This window comes from Ochotona princeps, chromosome 4, assembly GCF_030435755.1.
Source record: "Ochotona princeps isolate mOchPri1 chromosome 4, mOchPri1.hap1, whole genome shotgun sequence".
NCBI classification, from domain to species: Eukaryota; Metazoa; Chordata; class Mammalia; order Lagomorpha; family Ochotonidae; genus Ochotona; species Ochotona princeps.
This window is the reverse complement of record NC_080835.1, coordinates 10330837-10350349: the sequence shown is the minus strand read 5'-3', so window position 1 is coordinate 10350349 and position 19513 is coordinate 10330837. Positions and strand designations below refer to the sequence as shown.

At 39.6% G+C, this 19513-nt stretch overlaps 1 protein-coding gene across 1 annotated transcript; it reads left to right on the top strand.

Moving 5' to 3' along the window:
- The first annotated feature begins 6669 nt into the window (after positions 1–6669).
- Positions 6670–16198, top strand: OOSP4B (oocyte secreted protein family member 4B). The gene is made up of 5 exons (XM_058662242.1): positions 6670–6691; positions 10768–10949; positions 11376–11473; positions 13767–13914; positions 16145–16198. Exons 1-5 carry the CDS (start codon positions 6670–6672, stop codon positions 16196–16198), a joined length of 504 nt encoding a protein of 167 aa, XP_058518225.1.
- Positions 16199–19513: the final 3315 nt, after the last annotated feature.

Below are 19513 nucleotides of genomic sequence, written 5' to 3'. Positions count from 1 at the left end.
CCCTTCCCCACCACCCACACATCATTTTACATCCTCTTCCTTTTCTGTTTAATGATGACTTCATTAATTTGAGAATTTAGGTCCATCCTTCTGGCTCATATATGTACAATATACATATTATATACATTACATGTAGTAATGGTGGTGGGCACAGAATCTACTTGATTTAGATTTTCTGATAGCTTTAACTGCAAAATGAATCTTTTGGACTAACTTATACAGACTTGGATTTCTTTTGAGTCTAGATACTTTGGGCCAACTGACAAAAGCAACAACTAACTGTTGTACTACAGTATGTACTCCTTATAAAACTTGTAAGAGGGATTAATTCCTAGACTAAAACGAAGCTTTTCTTTTTTTGGAAAGTCTGCGCTTCTTGAGTTTCTATACTGCAAGAGCCAGGCAGATTGCAAAAAAGGCAGACAGAAAGCAAAATGAATGTGCCAAACCTCAGCCTCTTCACAAATGGAGTTAGGACTGAATTTTCTGTCCAGTTTTCATTTTCTTCTTTACCCTGTCTACTTTTTAACAAGATACATCCCTGTTGTGTCAATAAGCTCTTTATAATTGTAAGAACATGATTTTCATTTCAACCAATGAGCTATAGTAGATAAAGCCTATCACCTGCCATGTTGGCATCCCATATGGGCAGTACTTCTCACTCAACTCCCTGTTTGTGGTCTGGGAAAAGTAGTAAAATATGGCTAAAGTATTTGGGCTCCTGCCCCCATTTGGGAGACACAAAAGCTACTGGTTTTGGCCTGGTCCAGACCCAGATGTTGTGAATTGGTGGGTGTCCCGGCCTGCAGGACACGACGCTCAAACCTTTTTTTTTTTTATTATTACAAAGTCAGATATACAGAGAGAGGAGGAGAGACAGAGAGGAAGATCTTCTGTCCGATGATTCACTCCCCAAGTGAGCCGCAACGGGCTGGTGAGTGCCGATCCGATGCCAGGAACCAGGAACCTCCTCCAGGTCTCCCACTCGTGTGCTGGGTCCCAAAGCTTTGGGCCGTCCTCGACTGCTTTCCCAGGCCACAAGCAGGGAGCTGGATGGGAAGTGGAGCTGCTGGGATTAGAACCAGCGCCCATATGGGATCCCGGCACGTTCAAGGCGAGGACTTTAGCTGCTAGGCCACGCCGCCGGGCCCACGACGCTCAAACCTTGAGGGTGGGCTGGGAATGTTGGGCTGCTAGCTCCCGGGCTGCTGGCCCAAGAAACACACGGACACAGGTACTTGGTTAAAAGAGTGCCTCTTGCTCTTTATTTAACTCCTCATATATATACCTTCTTCTCTAGGGGAGGAGGAGGAGAAGGGGAGGGGTTTCCTGGAAGTAATTATCTTCATTGAAACAGGGGAGGAACTAATGATTTGAACTGGAACAGGGTGGAGGGTCCATTCCGCTTGCTGTACACAGGATGTTCTGGCCTAATATCCTGCTTGCTGTGGCCCTGCTTGCCCAAGGCAGGCTTTGCAATGCAGCAGGCTATCAGATAGGCCAAGTCTAAGGCCCGTAAGTCTGTGGCTCCTAACAGGTGGGTGGGAGTGTTCTCTTTTAGCTTTTAAATATCCCCCCTTTCTTTTTAAAGATTTATTTATTTGTATTGTAAAGTCGGAGGAAGATGCACCGTCCAATGATTCACTCCCCAAGTGACTGCAACAGCACGTGCTGCCCTGATCCTAAGCCAGGAGCCAAGAACCTCCTCCAGGTCTCCCACGCGGGTGCAGGGTCCCAAGGCTTTGGGCCGTCCTCGACTGCTTTCCCAGGCCACAAGCAAGGAGCTGGATGGGAAATGGAGCTGCCGGGATTAGAACCAGTGCTCATTTGGAATCCCGGCGCTTGCAAGGTGAGGACTTTAGCTGCTAGGCCATGGCACCGTGCCCAAATAAATCCTTTTTAAACAGAAGTGTGATAAACCATCATGTCCAGGCGCTATGGCTCAGTAGTCTAAATCCTCGGCTTGCATCTGCAGGGTTCCCATATGGGCACCAGTTTGTGTCCCAGCTGCTCCACTTCCCATCCAGCCCTCCCTGTGGCCTGGGAAAGAATGGACCAAAACTTTGGGACTCTGCACCTACATGGGAGACCCAGAAGTTGTTCCTGGCTCCTGACTTCAGATAGGCTCAGTTGTAGCTGTTGCAGCTACTTGGGGTTTAAAAAATGTCCATGTCATGGAAGCAAAATAAGCCTTAGGAAAGAGGAGAAGGGGTCACACAAGGTTGGTTAACAGTTGCAAAGTTGCAGTTAGGTGCAATAAGGTTGGTTTGTACAATAGGTTAATATAATAAATCAAATTTCAAAACAGCTACAAGATAGAATTTTACATATTTCACCATGAATAATTTGAGATTATGGATATGCTTACTACTTTGGTTTAATTTTACAATGCATAGATGATTCACGTTTTGTGTGGAGACGTTGAGTCACTGACTGCCAGAGTCACATATGTCACTTTTGTCTACCTTGATAGCCACAGTTTTTCAAATAAAAAATTACAATGTATGAAACAGTAAGATCATGTCAGTTAAAAATGAAAGTTAAAAAAATCTAATTTAAAATTTAAAAAGAAAAATCAGAATAAACACATACACCTCTAGCAAGGATAATGTAAAAATCACCGATTCTAGAATATGCAAATGGTTTACACACCCCTCCTAAGAGTTTCATAATTATAGTAATTACGAGTGTCATATGATCTTGAAACAATACATTTGAAAATTAGGATGAAATGAACGATCCCTTGATGTTAGCAGGGAAATTCAAGGTGCAGAAAGTCTAGCGACAGAGACCCACTTAAAAGTCAATACTTTGTAAGAAGAGTAGTTTTTTTACTGCCTGTGATTTGTTGAAATCTTTACCCAATGCATTAGTGAAGCTTGTGATAGAAAAGTGAAGTGGAAGTATGCTATTGTAAAAACTGAGAAAGCAAGAAGTAAGGAGGGCAGGTAGACAAGACCGGACGGAGGGTAGAGGTGGAAGTATCACTGTGTTCCCAAATCTGCACTGTGAAATACACGAAAATTGTTCACTTTATCCAAATAAGCTTAAAACAGTTATTAGAAATGTACAAAAAATGACATTGACTGACATATATTACAAAAAGTCTCAAAATATTTTAAATAAAAATATTTAAAAAATGTGTTTACTAACTTATTTAAAAGGCAGAATGACAGACACTGAGTAGGGAGAGAAGAGAGAAGTCTGTGGTAGAGAGATTTTGATCAGCTGGTTCATCCCTCAAATGGTTGCATTATTGGAAATGGGCCTGGATGGACTCGATCCTGCCAGGATCCCAGACACTTGGGCCACCTTCTGCTGCTTTTGTAGATGCCTGAGCAGGGAGCTACATCAGAAGTGAAGCAACCAGGACTCCAACTGCAGCTCCAGCATGGACACCGGAAACATAATGCCACCTCAAAGCAAGTATGCCTTAAATGTGTGCTCAATGACTAGGATTACATAAAGACACACATTGCTGCCCCCTATATGAAAATATACATGTAGGAAAAAACTGTGTGTTATCCAGAAATGTATAGTATTAGAAAATGAAATCCAGCATCTTCACAGGTAATTCAGGACAAAGTTTTTCATCAAAGGACTATTAACAAGTGTCCACCCGTTTTCTAATGTTTTCTAACCACCTCACATTTTGACTGCCATTGATTTGATTTTCTGCTTCTCCAAATCTTTACCTGTATGTATGGTTTTTGCCAGCGTTCTGGAGTTTGGCCATACGCACAGGTGTGTGGTAGATCTCATTATCTGAATTTCACTTGCTGGTGTAGAAATCTTCTCTGTTTATTTACTAAATGTATATCTTTGAAGGAATGTCTGCTCGGGTACTTGGTCCTTCTTTAAGCCGAGTTGTTTTCCAATTGCTCAGTTTAAGAGTTCGCTATGTATTTTTGAATAATAGTCCCCAGCTGGTGGCTTATCTTTTCATTCTCTAAATAAGGTGTTTTTTTTTTAAATAACAGAACTTGTCTACTTAGTCCTAAGTACAATTGATCCAGAAAATCCAAACGCTAAGATCAAAAATAAAGTGTAACTCACTCTATCAGTATTAAGATAACTCTTGGATATTGCTACAATGACAAAAAAACAAGAGAAATAGACAAAACAGACTTCAGAAAGATCCATGGACATATATGTGTTACACACAGGAGGTCAAAGAAATCAAAGTGGCACGCGAGACTTTTGTGAGCATTGGCACTTTTATTTCTGTGTGTGGACTAAACCAAACACTTGTCCCGAGAGTCAAATCCTGATTCCTCTGTCTTCCCCTATTTTTATTGTCTTAGCTAGCAGGGCTCACCACTTATCTCAGGCATGTGGGTTTACAAGGCAACATCAGGAGGCCAACAGCTTTCAACCACCAATCACAGTCATAGACAGCTTTAATAAGCACTCAGTTGTCTTTTGGCCACGCAGCTGGGTCTTAGGCACCATAGCCAGTGGGGTGGGATTCCTTGAGGCAGCAACAAGTCAGCCATCCTAGAAAAGAAACAGACTGCTAAGTGTCAAGAGTCTAATACAGCTGGGTCTATAAGATACGGACCCTTGGTTTATGAAAGACAGTTTGTAGAACTATAGAGAAAAAAAAAATCACATGAAAACACAATTCCAGGTTCTTCTTAATGCGTCCCCTGGGAGGCAGCAGGTGATAGCTCAAGTAGTTGGGTCTTTGCCATGTATACGGGAGACTCAGATTGAGTTCTTGGCTGTTGGATTTGGTTTTGAACCAATTGCAGGCATTACAGGCACTTGGGAGTGAACTGATGAAGGAAGATATCTCTCTCTCTTTCTCTGACTCTGCCTTCTGCATTTCAAGCGCATTTAAAAAATGCATTTTTCGAAATACAGACTTTTAAATAAATGTGCTGAATCATTTCACTATCCACATGGATGAACATAGGATCATATGTGCTTTTCTATCCACAAACATCAATTTAAACTGCATTGAAAACCTGTACACATGATGTATAAAAGTATCTTTTTATTTATAAGATACTTTAAAATTATCTTATTTTTTTAGGGGAGAACATTAGAAAACACTTTCTTGGATTTTACACTGGTAAAAGTTATTGAGAGTGATTTAGAATGTATTAACTAAGGGAAAGTTTGCTACTGGATCATGTTAATATTTTGTTTACTATTAAAAATACACTGGAAAGATGAAAAAGAATGAATAAAATGAACATGTATGGATTCTCCAGAGAAACAGCACATTTGCAATCAATGGATAGATAGGTTGGGAATTGTGTGATGTAATTATGGAGTCTCAAGTCTCAAGAGCTGTGGTTGGCGAGTTGGAGATCCAGCAGATTTGATGGTATATTTGAGATCCTGAAAAGCCAGTGGTGTATGGTCTGGTCCAAGTCCTGGTTGAAAGAGACCAGTGTCCCTGATTCAAATATTATTCTCACTAAGAAACAACCTAGCCAATTTATCTGGATACACAAGGATAATGTTTAACTGAATCCCAGGGAATCAAGTGTCCCAATCAAATTGGCATAAAATTTTTATAATCACACGCACATCAGCTGGGTTAGAGGATATACATCATATGTGTAAACCAAAAGGTCCCTACCTACACATTTACAAATTGGTGTTTAAAACAAAGACATCTGAACACAGAACTTGCATAATGGCTAATCCTTCATCTACAATTGCCAGCATCCCATGTGTTGTCAGTTTGTGTCCCAGCTGCTCCACTTTGGACCCAGCTCTTTGCTTTATGGCCTGCGCCCACATGAGTAGGCTGGGAAGAAGTTCCTGGCTCCTTGCCATGGATCAGCTAGGCACAGGCTCTTGTGGCCATTGAGGAATGACCCAGTGGATGGAAGACCTCTCTGTCTCTCCTCTCTCTCTAAAAATCTACCTTTCATGTAAAAACAAACAAATCTTTAAAACCTAAGGACATATAAGTGGAAAACTGCAGAGATGCTTCATACAGGAAGGCATCCATGACATCAGTCAACATGAGAGAGTGTTCAAATTCATGAGTAATTCATGAAGCTTAAAATGAACAATGTGAGAATGAGCAAGACTTTCAGTCACAAAGGCATCGTCTGTGCCTCCTGATGCTTGTTAAACACTAAATTTCTTGTTTCATATAAGTTGATTGACATGCATCATATAGGTATTTGGGTTGTCCCATAGGTATACCATGTACCTTGAAGTCGACAATGGAATTACTGTTTTTATTTAAAGCATAATCTCTAACATTAAAATCTTTTTATTTTTGAGATAATATATTTTGAATTTATCCTATAGTCTAAGGCTTAGCATTACACTAATTAAGAGCTCAACAAGTTAAAAATAAAGACCATAGTAGGTGACCTAAATTGTCAAGAGAAATGCCTCTCAAATTTCAGATGCAGTTTGAATGCTTGTCAGGCTCTTGCACCCATATGTGTTGTGCATATGTTGATGCAATAGCTCTACAGTGGAACATAGTTTGTAACTAACAAGCTCTCAGGTGAGGTCATGACGCTCCAATTGGCAGATGGACCATGCCTTAAGGAGAAAAGATTCTCCTGCGCTACCCAAGTAGGGTGTAACTGTACACAGCTGAATGTGGTCACAGGTTTATAAAACCTAGGGAAGTTTGGACCCTTGCTGGTGCCTTTTCCTTGAGTGTGCTGTGTCCTGGAGTTTGGCGTGATGAAGTCCTCTCTGCTCTTAGGCGGGCTCTTTCTCCTTCCTCTGCTGTTTCGGAGTTCTTTAGGAGTTGAGCCAGGTATGAACAAGAAATGTCTTTAGAGATGGTGATAATAGCGCGACAAGACTGCTTTCTAGAACACTGCTGTATATAAGTTGAACTGTATCTCCTCAAGTGTAAACCAATAGTTAGGGTTGCCTGTTTCCAACTTGACTGTATTTTTTAAAAACAGTGTTATCTCCATAATCATTTTGTGGTTAAGCTATTCTTGGGATTTTCTTTCATTTAAAAAATTGTAAGATTCATCAGGTTTATCTGATGTAGTTGCCATCTTTGATGGCTGGACACATGTTTATGATGTAACAAGGCCTCATATGATTTGAAAGAACCAGGGAAAGGAATGGCTGTCTTATTCAGGTTTCTAGGTAAAGATTTTTGGCCTATTTGCAGTGCTTGGCAGGCAGAATAAAATACAGACAGCTAGTAAATGAGCTTGTAGAAGTTCAAATGACTTCCTATGAAGCTTAGTTTCGGAAATATTTTAACCCCAACTCTGGTACTTGTTAATGCATGAAGTTGGGCGAATTACTTAAGACATTGAGTTTAATTTTGGCCGCTGTTAATAGTTATAGATTGTATTTGCACTTTGCAGTACAATGAGAACCAATGGAGTGAAGGTCTCAAATGTGAAGTGAATTGAGAAGTTATCTACTGTTTGCCTTAGTGGGTCCACCTGATGTTTGTTGTGTCTGATATTGGTATGAAAGGTTTGCCGAGGAAATCCTGCAGACTGTGTCCTCTATTTAAGCATGTTGCTTGGACCCCATGGTTGTGTGCCACTCCAAGGGGTATCTGGCAACATCTAGAGGTATACTTGGTTGTCACAACTGGGGTTGCTACTGGTATATAGTGGATAATGATTAAGAAGGCTACTATGCATTCGGTAGCGTACAACCAATAGGAACAACAAACTCCAACAGGACTAAGCAGAAATCCAACCGTGGAGTGTTTCCTTTCTGCTTAGAGGTATTTTGTGAGACTTGTTCACTCTCTAGAACTAGTTCCATGCATGAAATCGCTGATACATTTCATGCAATTTTTGATGTTTTTGCAAACATATTTGAAAGGTAGTTACACAGAGCTCTTTCTTCCACTGATTAACTGTCTTGATGCATGTACCAGCTAGGGCTGGGCTAGGTTGAATGACAGACCCTGCAGCTCCATCTCAAACTCTGATGTGGGTAGCAGGGTCCCAAACACTGAGGCTATCTTCTTGCTGCTTTCCCAGGTATATTAGCAGGGAGCTGACTTGGAAGTGGAGCAGCCAAAAGCAGCACTCACAGGGAATGTTGGCATCATACATGGGAGCTTAACTTGTTGTGCCACAGTGCCAGCCCCTTGACTTCTAATAACAGAAACTAATCACTTTCTTCTTTCAATGAATCTCATAGCGAATAAAGACTTTGGAAGCATAATCAGTATCAAACCTCAAATCAATTTTCTGATCATTTTATTTCATAATTAGAATTGACTTCGGTAGAGTTCATCAACCTAGTCTCTCAGCTCTACCAGCTACGCCTGGGTTTGTTTGATCTTACTTTCATTTTGAGAATGCAGTATTCTGTTGTATTTTGTTGAGGCAAACTTTGCTATTACTGTTTCTTAGGGGGAAAATTGCAGTATGTGGTTGAAACTGGGATTGAGAAGCGTATTGAAGTCAGGTTAGATTAGCCAGGGAAAATTTAGAACATAAAACTAGTTTTAAAAATCTAGTTCCTGCTTTAGCAGTTTTCAGGCTATTTTTTATTGACTATCAAGTTCATACTACCATTATGTTTGGCATATATAAGACCTTTAGTCTTTGTAGTGTAAAGTGCTAGTGATATGAAAAGAATGAATAAGAAATGTTGACTGTATCTTGTTCTCTTTACCCGTCTATCTGCTTTCGTTACATTCACTTGCTGCCTCACATCTCTGAATGCTGGTATTCCTTAGAAAAGTTACTCTCCAGAGTTGGTTATGTGTAACACAAACCATCTGAGTCGATTTAAACTGGAAACAGGTTCAGCAGGTTAGGGATGAAAGCTGGAATTCAGTGTTTCTGATGGGAGCTCAGGTGGTATTGGTATTGCCCCTCTGCAGATCAGGCATTTATTATTATGCCAATTCTTGCCTCTTCATTGCTTCATATCTATTTAAGATCAAAATCTTCAGAAACCGGAGATACTGTTGAGACTCTAGCAACAGCTGAATTGGCTAGTGATGGTCAACATAGCTAATCTGATCTGACATGGTGTTAGTTGCTAAGACTTTAGATTCTTAATTTAGTGGTTTGAACATTTAATTTCTTACCTGGGAACTGAGTAATAGATCACTCAGCCTACTCAATTTCCTTGTTGGGCTCTATAACAATAACACAGGCTGTGACAATTGTCCTAGGAGTTGGTACATACGCAGCAAAACTTAGTAACTATGGTAATAGTGAACTTGGGTGTGTCCAATTGGACAAATATTATAGATAAGATTCAGATATGAAGGACAGCCAGCTTGTTTTACATTCTGTTTTTATGACTGAGTCTATTATGTTGCATAGTCTATATATGACTTTTCAGCTTGAAAGAATAAATATGACTGCCATTTTGACATGTCCCATGGAAACTACCATTAGTGGTCCAAGGACTGCATATTCCTCATTTTCATCTAAAACTTCACTGGTACAGTTGCTATCACCATGGTTATATCTGTCAACATTTTCTTGAGAAAAAAGCACTGTTTTTTTAGAAGATTATTTGACAGAGGGAGAAACAGTGATAAAGATATTCCATTCACTGGGTTGTCCTCCCAATGGCCACAAGAGCCAGGGCTTGGTCAGGTTGAGGCCAGGAGCTCCACCCAGGTCTTGACATGGGTGGCAGGGGTATTTGGGCCATCTTCTGGTTTCTCAGGTGCATATCCAGGAGCTGTATCAGAAGTGGAGCAGCTGGGACTTGAACTCAAGCTCACATGGGATGCTTCGCAGGCAGAAGCTTAAGCAGCTGTGCCACAATGGAAGCTCCTCAGAAACCAGTACCATTAATCCTCACAGCAAAAACTTTCCTGAAAAGCTAAATGATGCGCTGTATACTTGCATGCACTTGCTTCTGCCCTCTTTCAGTGATTGAAATAAGCAATAGTGTGAAGTTGCTCACTTCAGATTTCTATGCCAGATGAAGTCCTCTTTGTAACAGATGTTTTGCCAAAGACAAAGACTGCAGGTCACTGAGGACTTCGCAGTGTCCTGAGATCAGATATTTGATCCCTGTGATTCAGCAAATCATTTATTTAGTTAAATTCATGTTGAGGACCAAATGCATGTCATATAGTTTGGGATGAAGATTTGAGGCTGCCAAATTTAGGAAGAGATGACAAAAGGTGTGTGATACTTACTCCCAATGTCATTGGGATAGAGCATAGCTTCTTTGGGCTAATTGAACTGTGTGTGTACAAGCCTTCTATCCAATATTAATGGTTTGTTCTAGATTGGCTGTCCTGCCAAAGCATCAGAGATCCAAATCTATGAAGAAGTTGTGGTTAGACTCTTACAAAAAGACTTCTAAATTGCTTTTACCTTAAATTGACATTAAACATTTACATTTTAGATTTTATTCTAATATTTCTATATCTTATTTAATTATCATTGAACCCCAAAGGGTAGGTAATAATTACTATAGATTAGATATGAGAAAATTGTTAGAAATAGCCAATTTATCTCTAGGTGGCTTTTCTATAACAATGTAAAATAGAAATGCAAATTAGCTGCCACCATCAAGAGGTTATCGAGCACTTGAAGTGACTAATTTTGGCTGTGCTAGTAGTCAGTACATAGACTTTAGGAAATCAGTATGAAACCAACCTTTGGACTTTTTTTACTGCATGTAAACAATGTAGAGCATATTAGGTTAAATAAAATAAGCTAAAAATTGTACCTCTTATTTTTGATTATGACTTCTGGAATACTGAAGGCTGTGTATGGTAGAAGTTACATTTCTTTTAAATAGTAGTGATGCAGAAAGTGTTTGCTTTGGCATGCCAACATGTTGCCCTTCTGGATTTTTGTGCAGCAGTGACTTCAATATGTTCTGATGACTGGTTGATAGCCAGGATCAAAAGGAAACCCTTTGATAATGACACAGAAGTTGGAATTGGCGACATCCACCTGGGAAACAACTGTCTTGTGACAAAGATACTGTCATTCAGTTATGAGTTTTCTTACTCTGTCACTCACTGTGGAATCAAGAAATTTGTAAGTACCACAATTATTTCCCTTAAAAGACTCAGATCTCAATTCTCACAAGGACTGGGGGCAGCACTTGATAGTGTCTTTCAGATAAAAGGATTTAAAGAGGTTTAGCATTATGATTTCTAATTTTCAAAACCCAACCTGCTGTCAGACCGACACTTTCAGCCTTGTGGTTATTGTGTGCACAAATAAAGGGCTAATTTGGAGATGGCAAATTGGCTTTAAAATGGTCCCTGAGACAAAAGTCTCCTATTCCTCCTCTGAACGAGATGATTATAAAAAGGTAAAAGGTCAGATGAAAAAGTTTCTACTGTGTTGCTTTTGTTGAACTAATGCTAAATGGCATTTTAGAGTTTTTGTTCCTAGAACTGACGTGTTCAGTTCAAATAATTTAATGGTGTCTAGTATTAAGACTCTCAATCATCTCAGGTATTCCAAGGCATTGATGCTTTCATACTATCGGAGATCAATTACAGACCAAGACTGGATACCACCTATGCCTTCCCTGTAGTTTGCTTTGTAAAGAGGTAAGTGCAGTAAAAACTCCCTTCATTTTCTTGAGTCCATCCATTGTGTTTCTGCTGCACAATTAGCTATCAAAGTGCCCTAGGAGATGCTTATGTCACAACTAAAACTCCTCCAGTTCTCTATTTTTTTTTGTTAGGAAAATTTTCAAGTATATAGAAGTTAAAAGCACTTCTCAGTAAACATTCATACACTAGTCAAGCATATCATTTTTCTAAACTTGATCACCCACTCATTTCATCATGCAATGATTCTTTTTGGTTCATTTACAATAGAAGACTCATGTCTTCTCTTTGTTTATACTTCTCTTTGTTTAATATTTTATCTTAATTTTTACACATTTTTGTTGGAAAGGCAGTGTTAGGAAAAACAAGAGATCTCCCATTTGCTGGCGCACTCCCCAAAAGGCTTTAACGATCAGAGTTGGGCTGGTTTAAAGTCATGAACTTCCTTCGGGTCTCCCACATGGGTGCAGGCCCAAAGACTTACATCATTCTCCGATGCTTTCCTAGACCATAAAAACTTGCTGATCAGAAGTGGAGCAGCCAGGACTTGAAACAGCACACATGTGGGATTCTGAAGTTACAGGCGGTATTTTTAACCATTATGCCACAATGCCAGCCCCATGCTTTTTTCCTTTTTCTTCATAAATTCTTAAGAACGCTCATGTTAGAAGTATGTATTTGTCACTATATGTGTTTGTGTGTGTATCTATGTAAACATATATATCATACATCACTCTTGCCTACGTGGTTTAATATATGAGTTATAGTCTCTGCTCTTGTCAAAGGTCATTAGAAAAGTCTTGTGTACAACAGACTCAATTCAGCATTAAACAATAGTTAAATGAGAAAGACGTAAGGGGAATCAAGAGCAATCCTGACAACCTCTTAACACCAGGTCATATGCACAGAGCAGGGGGGGACCCCAGAGTAGAGCAAGTGGACAGGAGGAGACTCGTATCCCAACCCTGAAGACGCAGATCCTCACCAAGGACTATCAGTATGGGCATCAAGGACTACATCCCAACAGACAAGAAGAACACGGGGAATTGGAGTGCCTTCGGAGGCCAAGAACTCCAAGGTCGCCCAGCCCCATTTGGACCTACCACATGGGATGGAAGAGGCCCAAATCCTTCCTCACAGGACCCAAGGTCATCGGAACAACAGCCAGGAGCCCTGAGAGATCTGCAGAAACAGAAGAACAGCAAACTTCCTTCGGGACTAGGGAGAGGAGCTTCTTCTGGTCCTTAGTTCCAGTTTTGGGTCCCCACCCTCTCTTGCAATGACCATCAGGGTCGCCCCAGAGCCACCCTCCCCCCAAAAACAGGATAGTCAGAGAAATACAAGGAAAGCCTAGAACCAAGCAGGAAACGATCAGAGTGGATCCACATATACCTTACTAGATAGGACACGAAGATTAGTTACTCCTCACTAGGTTATGGAAGATTTCTCTGTACACCCCTCCTAAAACTGTTCTACACCTCAACAGTAGACAAAGGCCTGGTTAGATTTATAAGCCAGTTTAAGACTATCCTAAAATCTACTAAGTTCAGCAAAATTATGTATTAACACAATAAACAGCTAAATACTAAAATGAAAACAGACACGAGACAGCTAAATAATACCCTATAGCCACTTTAAGGTGTATAGCAGCTGGTGCTGAGTACAAACAAAAACTGAAGGGTCAATGAAGTAATCACAGGAGATGGTTAAGAACTTGCACTGTTATAACGTATTGATTACTTAATACTATGTCAATTAATTCTATACTGTTGTAAATTGTTGATGTTGTGCTGGGGCTTCTAATTGATTGGGACGATATTCTGCCAGCTCTACCTTCAGACCAGAGAAGGTCTCCCTAAGAAACTGTTGAATTTATCTGGACAATAAGATGCTGGACTGTATGCTTGGTATATGATTGCAATGAAAGAATCTATACTTAATTTGAACTGTAATACTGCAACTAGGTGGAGGAATCCACCATGGGGAGTGGGCACGGGGAGGGGGTGGAGGCATCCCAGAGCCTATGAATCTGTGTCACATAATGCAACATAATTAATAAGCTACATAAGACTTTTTTTTTGAGATGAAATGAGAAGGATGTGAACTGGCAGTCTTGGATTTCTGTAATAAGCTTCTGTAGAGTTGTTGAGTTGACACTTCTTGTTACCCCAGCCCAATTACTTTGGAAGATAATAACTTACAATGAAAGAAAACGATTTAAAATTTTTTCCCATAGAAATATTTTTTTGTCCCTATTAATCATGTGCATTTCCTTAACTTTCTCTTTTAGACTTGAGTTTCCGTCTCTGGCACCCTTTGGGATGAACGGGCATGAAATCAATCTCTTGAGTGATAGAGTTCAAGTAACAAGTGCAGCGCAACAGTTATTTGTTCCCCCACACAGTGAGAACGATGAACCGCGTGTTAGTGTTCTGAAGGTGAGAATACCCAAGTTTTCCTTTTCATGGTTAATTGTAAGTGGTCACATATAATTTTAGTGGGAAAATAATGATCCCATCTTTTACAGTAGTTTGTTCAAATTGTTCTACCTTAATGTGTACCATTTAGATTTGAGTGTCATAAATTGTAGTTGGGTACAATCACAGTTTTCTTGGTGGCTGGAATGTAAGTTTGAACAGGTTCCATACTGATCCATTTCCTTTGCTTCTATGTCAGATATAAAATTGTATATTTTTAATATAAATTGAGAAAGTGAAAGTTATCTTGGAAGGCATATAGCAGATCTCTACATCAATACCTTCTGAAAAAATGTACATGCATATTGTATGCACATGTATGGGTATTATACAATATGCAAATAAAAACAAGATAATAATAATAAGATTGTGATACTTTCCATTTGTTTTCATTTTTTGATAAATTTAGTTGGTGGTGGGCTTCCCCTGCCTTCCTAAATTCCCTCTGCTCCCCTTCCCTCCCGTTTTCCCCTGTAGTTCAAAATATGTGTCCATCGTGAATTTTCCCAAGTTCATCATGCTTCCACTAGAGTGTCTCCCAGCCATGTAGAATAACTTTTCATTGTAGGTTAATTCTTGTATCCTGGGGCCTTAATGTAGGTACAGAGAGGATTAGGTCTTCATTGTTCGTGGGCAGTACCAGTAACAGTTATATGTGGGCACTGAAAATCACAGGTGGTTATAAATCCAGCTCCTATGGATGGTTAATTAATCAATTACATCACAAGTTTTTGTTACATTAGGTACAAGTAAGCATGGAGTAACATTGAGTGACAGTGTAAGATTCTCATATAATACGATGTCAAATCCAGAGATATCATATTAGAACAAACATATGATATCTGACATTTTGGGACTGGCTCATTTCCCTTAGCATAACTGTCTCTAGTTTAGCCCATTTGGCCACAAAGTAATGTATTTCATTTTTTTAATCGCCAAGTAGTATTCCATAGTGTAGATGAACCAGTTTCTTTATCCAGTCCTCTGTTGATGGGCATTTAGGTTGCTTCCAAGTTCTTGCAGTTGTTGATTGTGCTGCATGTTGCTTTGTCATACAACAAGTCTTTTGAATATATTCCTAGAAACGGTATTGCTGGATCATATGGTAGGTGAAGTTTTAATTGCCGAAGTGTTCTCCATACTGACTTCCATAGGTTGCACTAGCCTGCATTCCCACCAGCAGTGGAGTAGGGTTCCCTTTTCTCCACAACCTCACTGGCAGATGTTGGTATTTTTCTGTATATGGGCGATTCTTTCAGGCATTAGGTGGAACCTCATTGTTTTTTATTTGGATTTCTCTTATTGCCAGAGAGCTTGAGCATTTTTTCATGTGTGTGTTAGCAATTTGAATTTGCTCGTTTGTAAAGTGTCTGCCCATTTCCCGTGCCCATTTCTTGGACTTGTTTGGTTTGATGTTATTGTTCTGCAGCTCTCTGTAAATTCTGGGCATTAGCCCTTTGTCTTCTGTGTAGTGTGCAAAAAACCTCCTATTCTGTTGGTTTCTTATTTTGTTGATTGTTCCCTTTGCTGTGCAGAAACTTCATAGCTTAATGTAGTCCCATTTGTTTAATTTGGTCTTGACTTCTTTTGCTTTTGGTGTTTTTTTTCCTAGGAAGATTTTGTCTATGCCTTGCAGAGTATGTCCAACTATTTCTTCCAAAAGTTTGATGGTCTCTGGATATAGGTTTAGATCTTCTGAAAAAACCTGAAAAATGTGTATATGCATATTATATGCACACGTATGGGTATTCTACAGTATCCAAATAATGAAAATAGGACCTAAGATTCTGATACTTTCTATTTGCAACTAATATTAGTACCATATTTAAGGATGTTTTCACTAAGTTTATTTTAAAAATCACCACAAAGCTTGTGCATATAGACTAAAGAACAAAGCTGATTTCCCTACAAAATATCAACCAGAGTTCTGATAACTGAAGGTTGAAATGTATGACCTCAGTACCTGATGCTGTAATCATCTTGGACAAGCAGTGATCTATCCACATTTAGATTCCAGTTATTTCTGATAACATACTGTTTAACTTACATATTTTAGTTGAGTGATTCTATAAATTACATTTGAGGGTAAGAATTTATTTCATCATGCTGTTTCTATGTAAGCATCCCGAGTTCTCTGTTGTGTAGCATTTTATGTACGCAGCTCTTAACTGCCTTCTCCCCTTTCCTGTAGGAGCAGATGGGTCACTGTGTTGACAATGCCTGTACCAAGGCTTCTCCTCCCTGAGACAAAGCAGCACGTGGCATGTACTCAGCTGGGAACCGGCTTCAGTAGCACTGTTCGGTCAGTGTTGAAATAACTTCTGAAATCTGACAATGAAAACTTATACTGTAGATATAAATGTTCAGTGAATTCATTGTAAGTGAAATCACCATTCTGAGATTGAGATAATAAAACTACTACATTGAGAGATGCTCAAATGTAATGTATTTTTGTTACAGATCTAATATGATGGACCATTTTCAAGATTCAGCTACTAACTTTCTACCCATTAGTTATTAACTAAGCGTCTCATGGTAAAATTTATCCCCTCCAAACTAAATATTCTCTCAACTTTATGAATCTGGAAAAAGGGAAAATAATCTATACTATTTATATAGTTGTTTTTAACATTTGGGAGACTTTCAAATCAGTCTCTGACTTACAATTTTTCTACTTTAAGTCATTTTGAAATTGTATATTTGTTCTTCCAATTACTTTGAGACAATACGGAAGAAATATTCCAATTGCTTTTTGGCCTAATCCTAAGAAAATTGAGGCCATGGAAAGCCACAACCACACTATAAGCACCCTTTCTACCTAGCTCCACCCATTAGTCAGCGGGTTGCTAGAGATTTCTTTTTTTAAGATTTATTTTATTTTTATTGGAAGGGAGGATATAAAGAGGAGGACAGACAGAGAGGAAGATCTTCTGTCCGATGGTTCACTCCCCAAGTGATGGCAACAACTGGAGCTGAGCCAATCCAAAGCCAGGAGCCAGGAGCCAGGAGCTCTTCTGGGTCTCCCACATGGGTATAGGGTCCCAAGGCTTTAGGCCATCCTTGACTGCTTTCCCAGGCCACAAGCAGGGAGCTGGATGGGAAGTGGGGCTGCCGGGATTAGAACCGGCACCCGTATGGGATCCCGGGTGTGCAAGGCGAGGACCTTAACCACTACACCATTGCGCCGGGCCTGCTGGAGATTTCTTAATGGAAAAGATCATTTACTCATTCTCTTGAGGTTGCTGAACAAATTGATTGACAAAATATTGAACAAGGAGGTCAAGCTACCAACCACAAATGAAGATCCCCTATGTGTAGGAGAGCAAGAATCACAATTCCAGCCCCGAGTAGTAGGAATTTGGATACATTGGCCTGTGCACCTATGGGTTTGAGTTTAGGATGGAGGATCCTACACATGAAGCACTGCTTGGAAATAATACCTACCTAATGCCTTGAGAAAGGATGAAGACAGAGGAGATGCATCAAGTTTGAGAAAAGATGAAGAAAACTTCTTTTCTTTTTTTTTTTTTTAAAGATTTTATTATTATTGGAAAGCTGGATGTACAGAGAGGAGGAGAGACAGAGAGGAAGATCTTCCATCCGATGATTCACTCCCCAAGTGAGCCGCAACGGTCCGGTACGCGCCAATCCGATGCCGGGAACCAGGAACCTCTTCCGGGTCTCCCACACGGGTGCAGGGTCCCAAAGCTTTGGGCCGTCCTCAACTGCTTTCCCAGGCCACAAGCAGGGAGCTGGATGGGAAGTGGAGCTGCTGGGATTAGAACCGGCGCCCATATGGGATCCCGGGGCTTTCAAGGCGAGGACTTTAGCAGCTAGGCCACGCCGCCAGGCCCAAAACTTATTTTCTGTAATGTACACTAGTCATTGCTAGCAGGTACCTCCTGATAACCAATGCAGGGACTAGAGCTATAGGCAAAGACATTCTTCCATTCCGTGGCAAGAGATAATGCAAATGGGTCTGGCAGCTACTGTACGATATGGAGAATGCAAATAAAGGAGAAGGCGAGGGAAGAAAACGACAGGATTAAAGAGTTGTGCATCTTATTCTTGTCCCGCAAAGGAACAGGAATGAACTTGTATGTTTGCCAGTAAAATCTGTTGAACTCCAAGTTAAGATTTTTAATTTTCTCTCCTGCAATAAAGCATGATAGCCACTTCAATAGGTGAGGCCCCTATTCTTGGAGCAGTTCATTTATATCCATCTCCAATCATATCATGTTAAAGATCTCCTGTTACATTTAGTGATTTACCCAATCTGGCCCCACATTTGAATTATCCTGGGACCTTGTTCCATAAATGTTCATGCTAGGTTTACTTCAGAGGAAGTAAAATTTATAAATTCCTCAAAGCGTTCTAAGTAGCTGAAAGTACACTCTTTGTTGGTATTTTCCTACCTGGGCTATGAGGAAAAAATGTTCAAAGTATTTATGGATAAATATTAGGATAAGTTTGTATATACTTTTTGAAATCCATGTCTTCTCATACATGTTTCTATGTATGAGCTTTTAAGACTCCTCACTGAAGAATTTCATTATTTTTGCAACAAAATGAACATCAGTAATTTCATTTCTCACTTTTTAAAGTATTCTTGTATTTCTCCAATTATTTCATGATTTATTTCCCCATTTCATGATGAATTTTTGTGAGAAACCATACAAAGTGATATCTTTCTTAAAATTTCTAAATCTTAAGTCTGTTTTCTTTGAAAAACAGTCTAAGTTCAGAATAGGAAAGAATCAAGATTAGTAGGATTGTTAATTTTAATTTATTTGAATCAATATTTTTATTCTTTGGTAGTAATCCTGTTCTGATTTTTACATTAGTTTTACAATTACGGCAAGCATCGCTTTTGGCACTATAGAAATTCAAAAGTGACTTTAAAACCTTAAATTTATAAAATTACAAGCTATGAATCAAATGTTTAATAAATTCAAGTCAGATGATTAACTTCAAGAGTTGACATGTTCAGACACAGAAACCTGCATCCTGTGTGTAGTACATCCACACATGTGAGTACATGGGATCAACTAAGTGCAAGTGAATGCAGAGTAAGACAAGCAAATCTTGAGAAATCCCACTTAAAATGACTAAAAGGTGCAAATGTGGATGAACAGGTAAACACTGATGAATCCATTCAGATAGGTGTCATCTGCCTAGTGGAGGAGAGAAGGACAGTAGTTCACTTCCCAACTGTTGATGGCTGGACCCGAACCAGATTAAAGTTGGCAACAGGAAACTCGGTCCAGCTCTTCTGCTTGAGTGGCAGGAATCCAACCATTTGAGCCATCACCTGCTACCTCCACGAGCGTATTTTAGTAGAAATGCAGCTCAAGGCTTGAACTTCAACTCAGGTATTTCAAATACAAAATGTGGGTATTCCAACTGTTAGCTTAATTGCCAGGATAGTTGGGACTTTTTTCTTACAGAATGTGGCCTCTTGATTTTGACCCTAGTTCTTAGCCTACTTCAGTGATGAAATGTCTCCTAAATCCTTTTCTTTTGGTTTTTCCCACTAAAGACTGAGTTAGAGATCAATCAC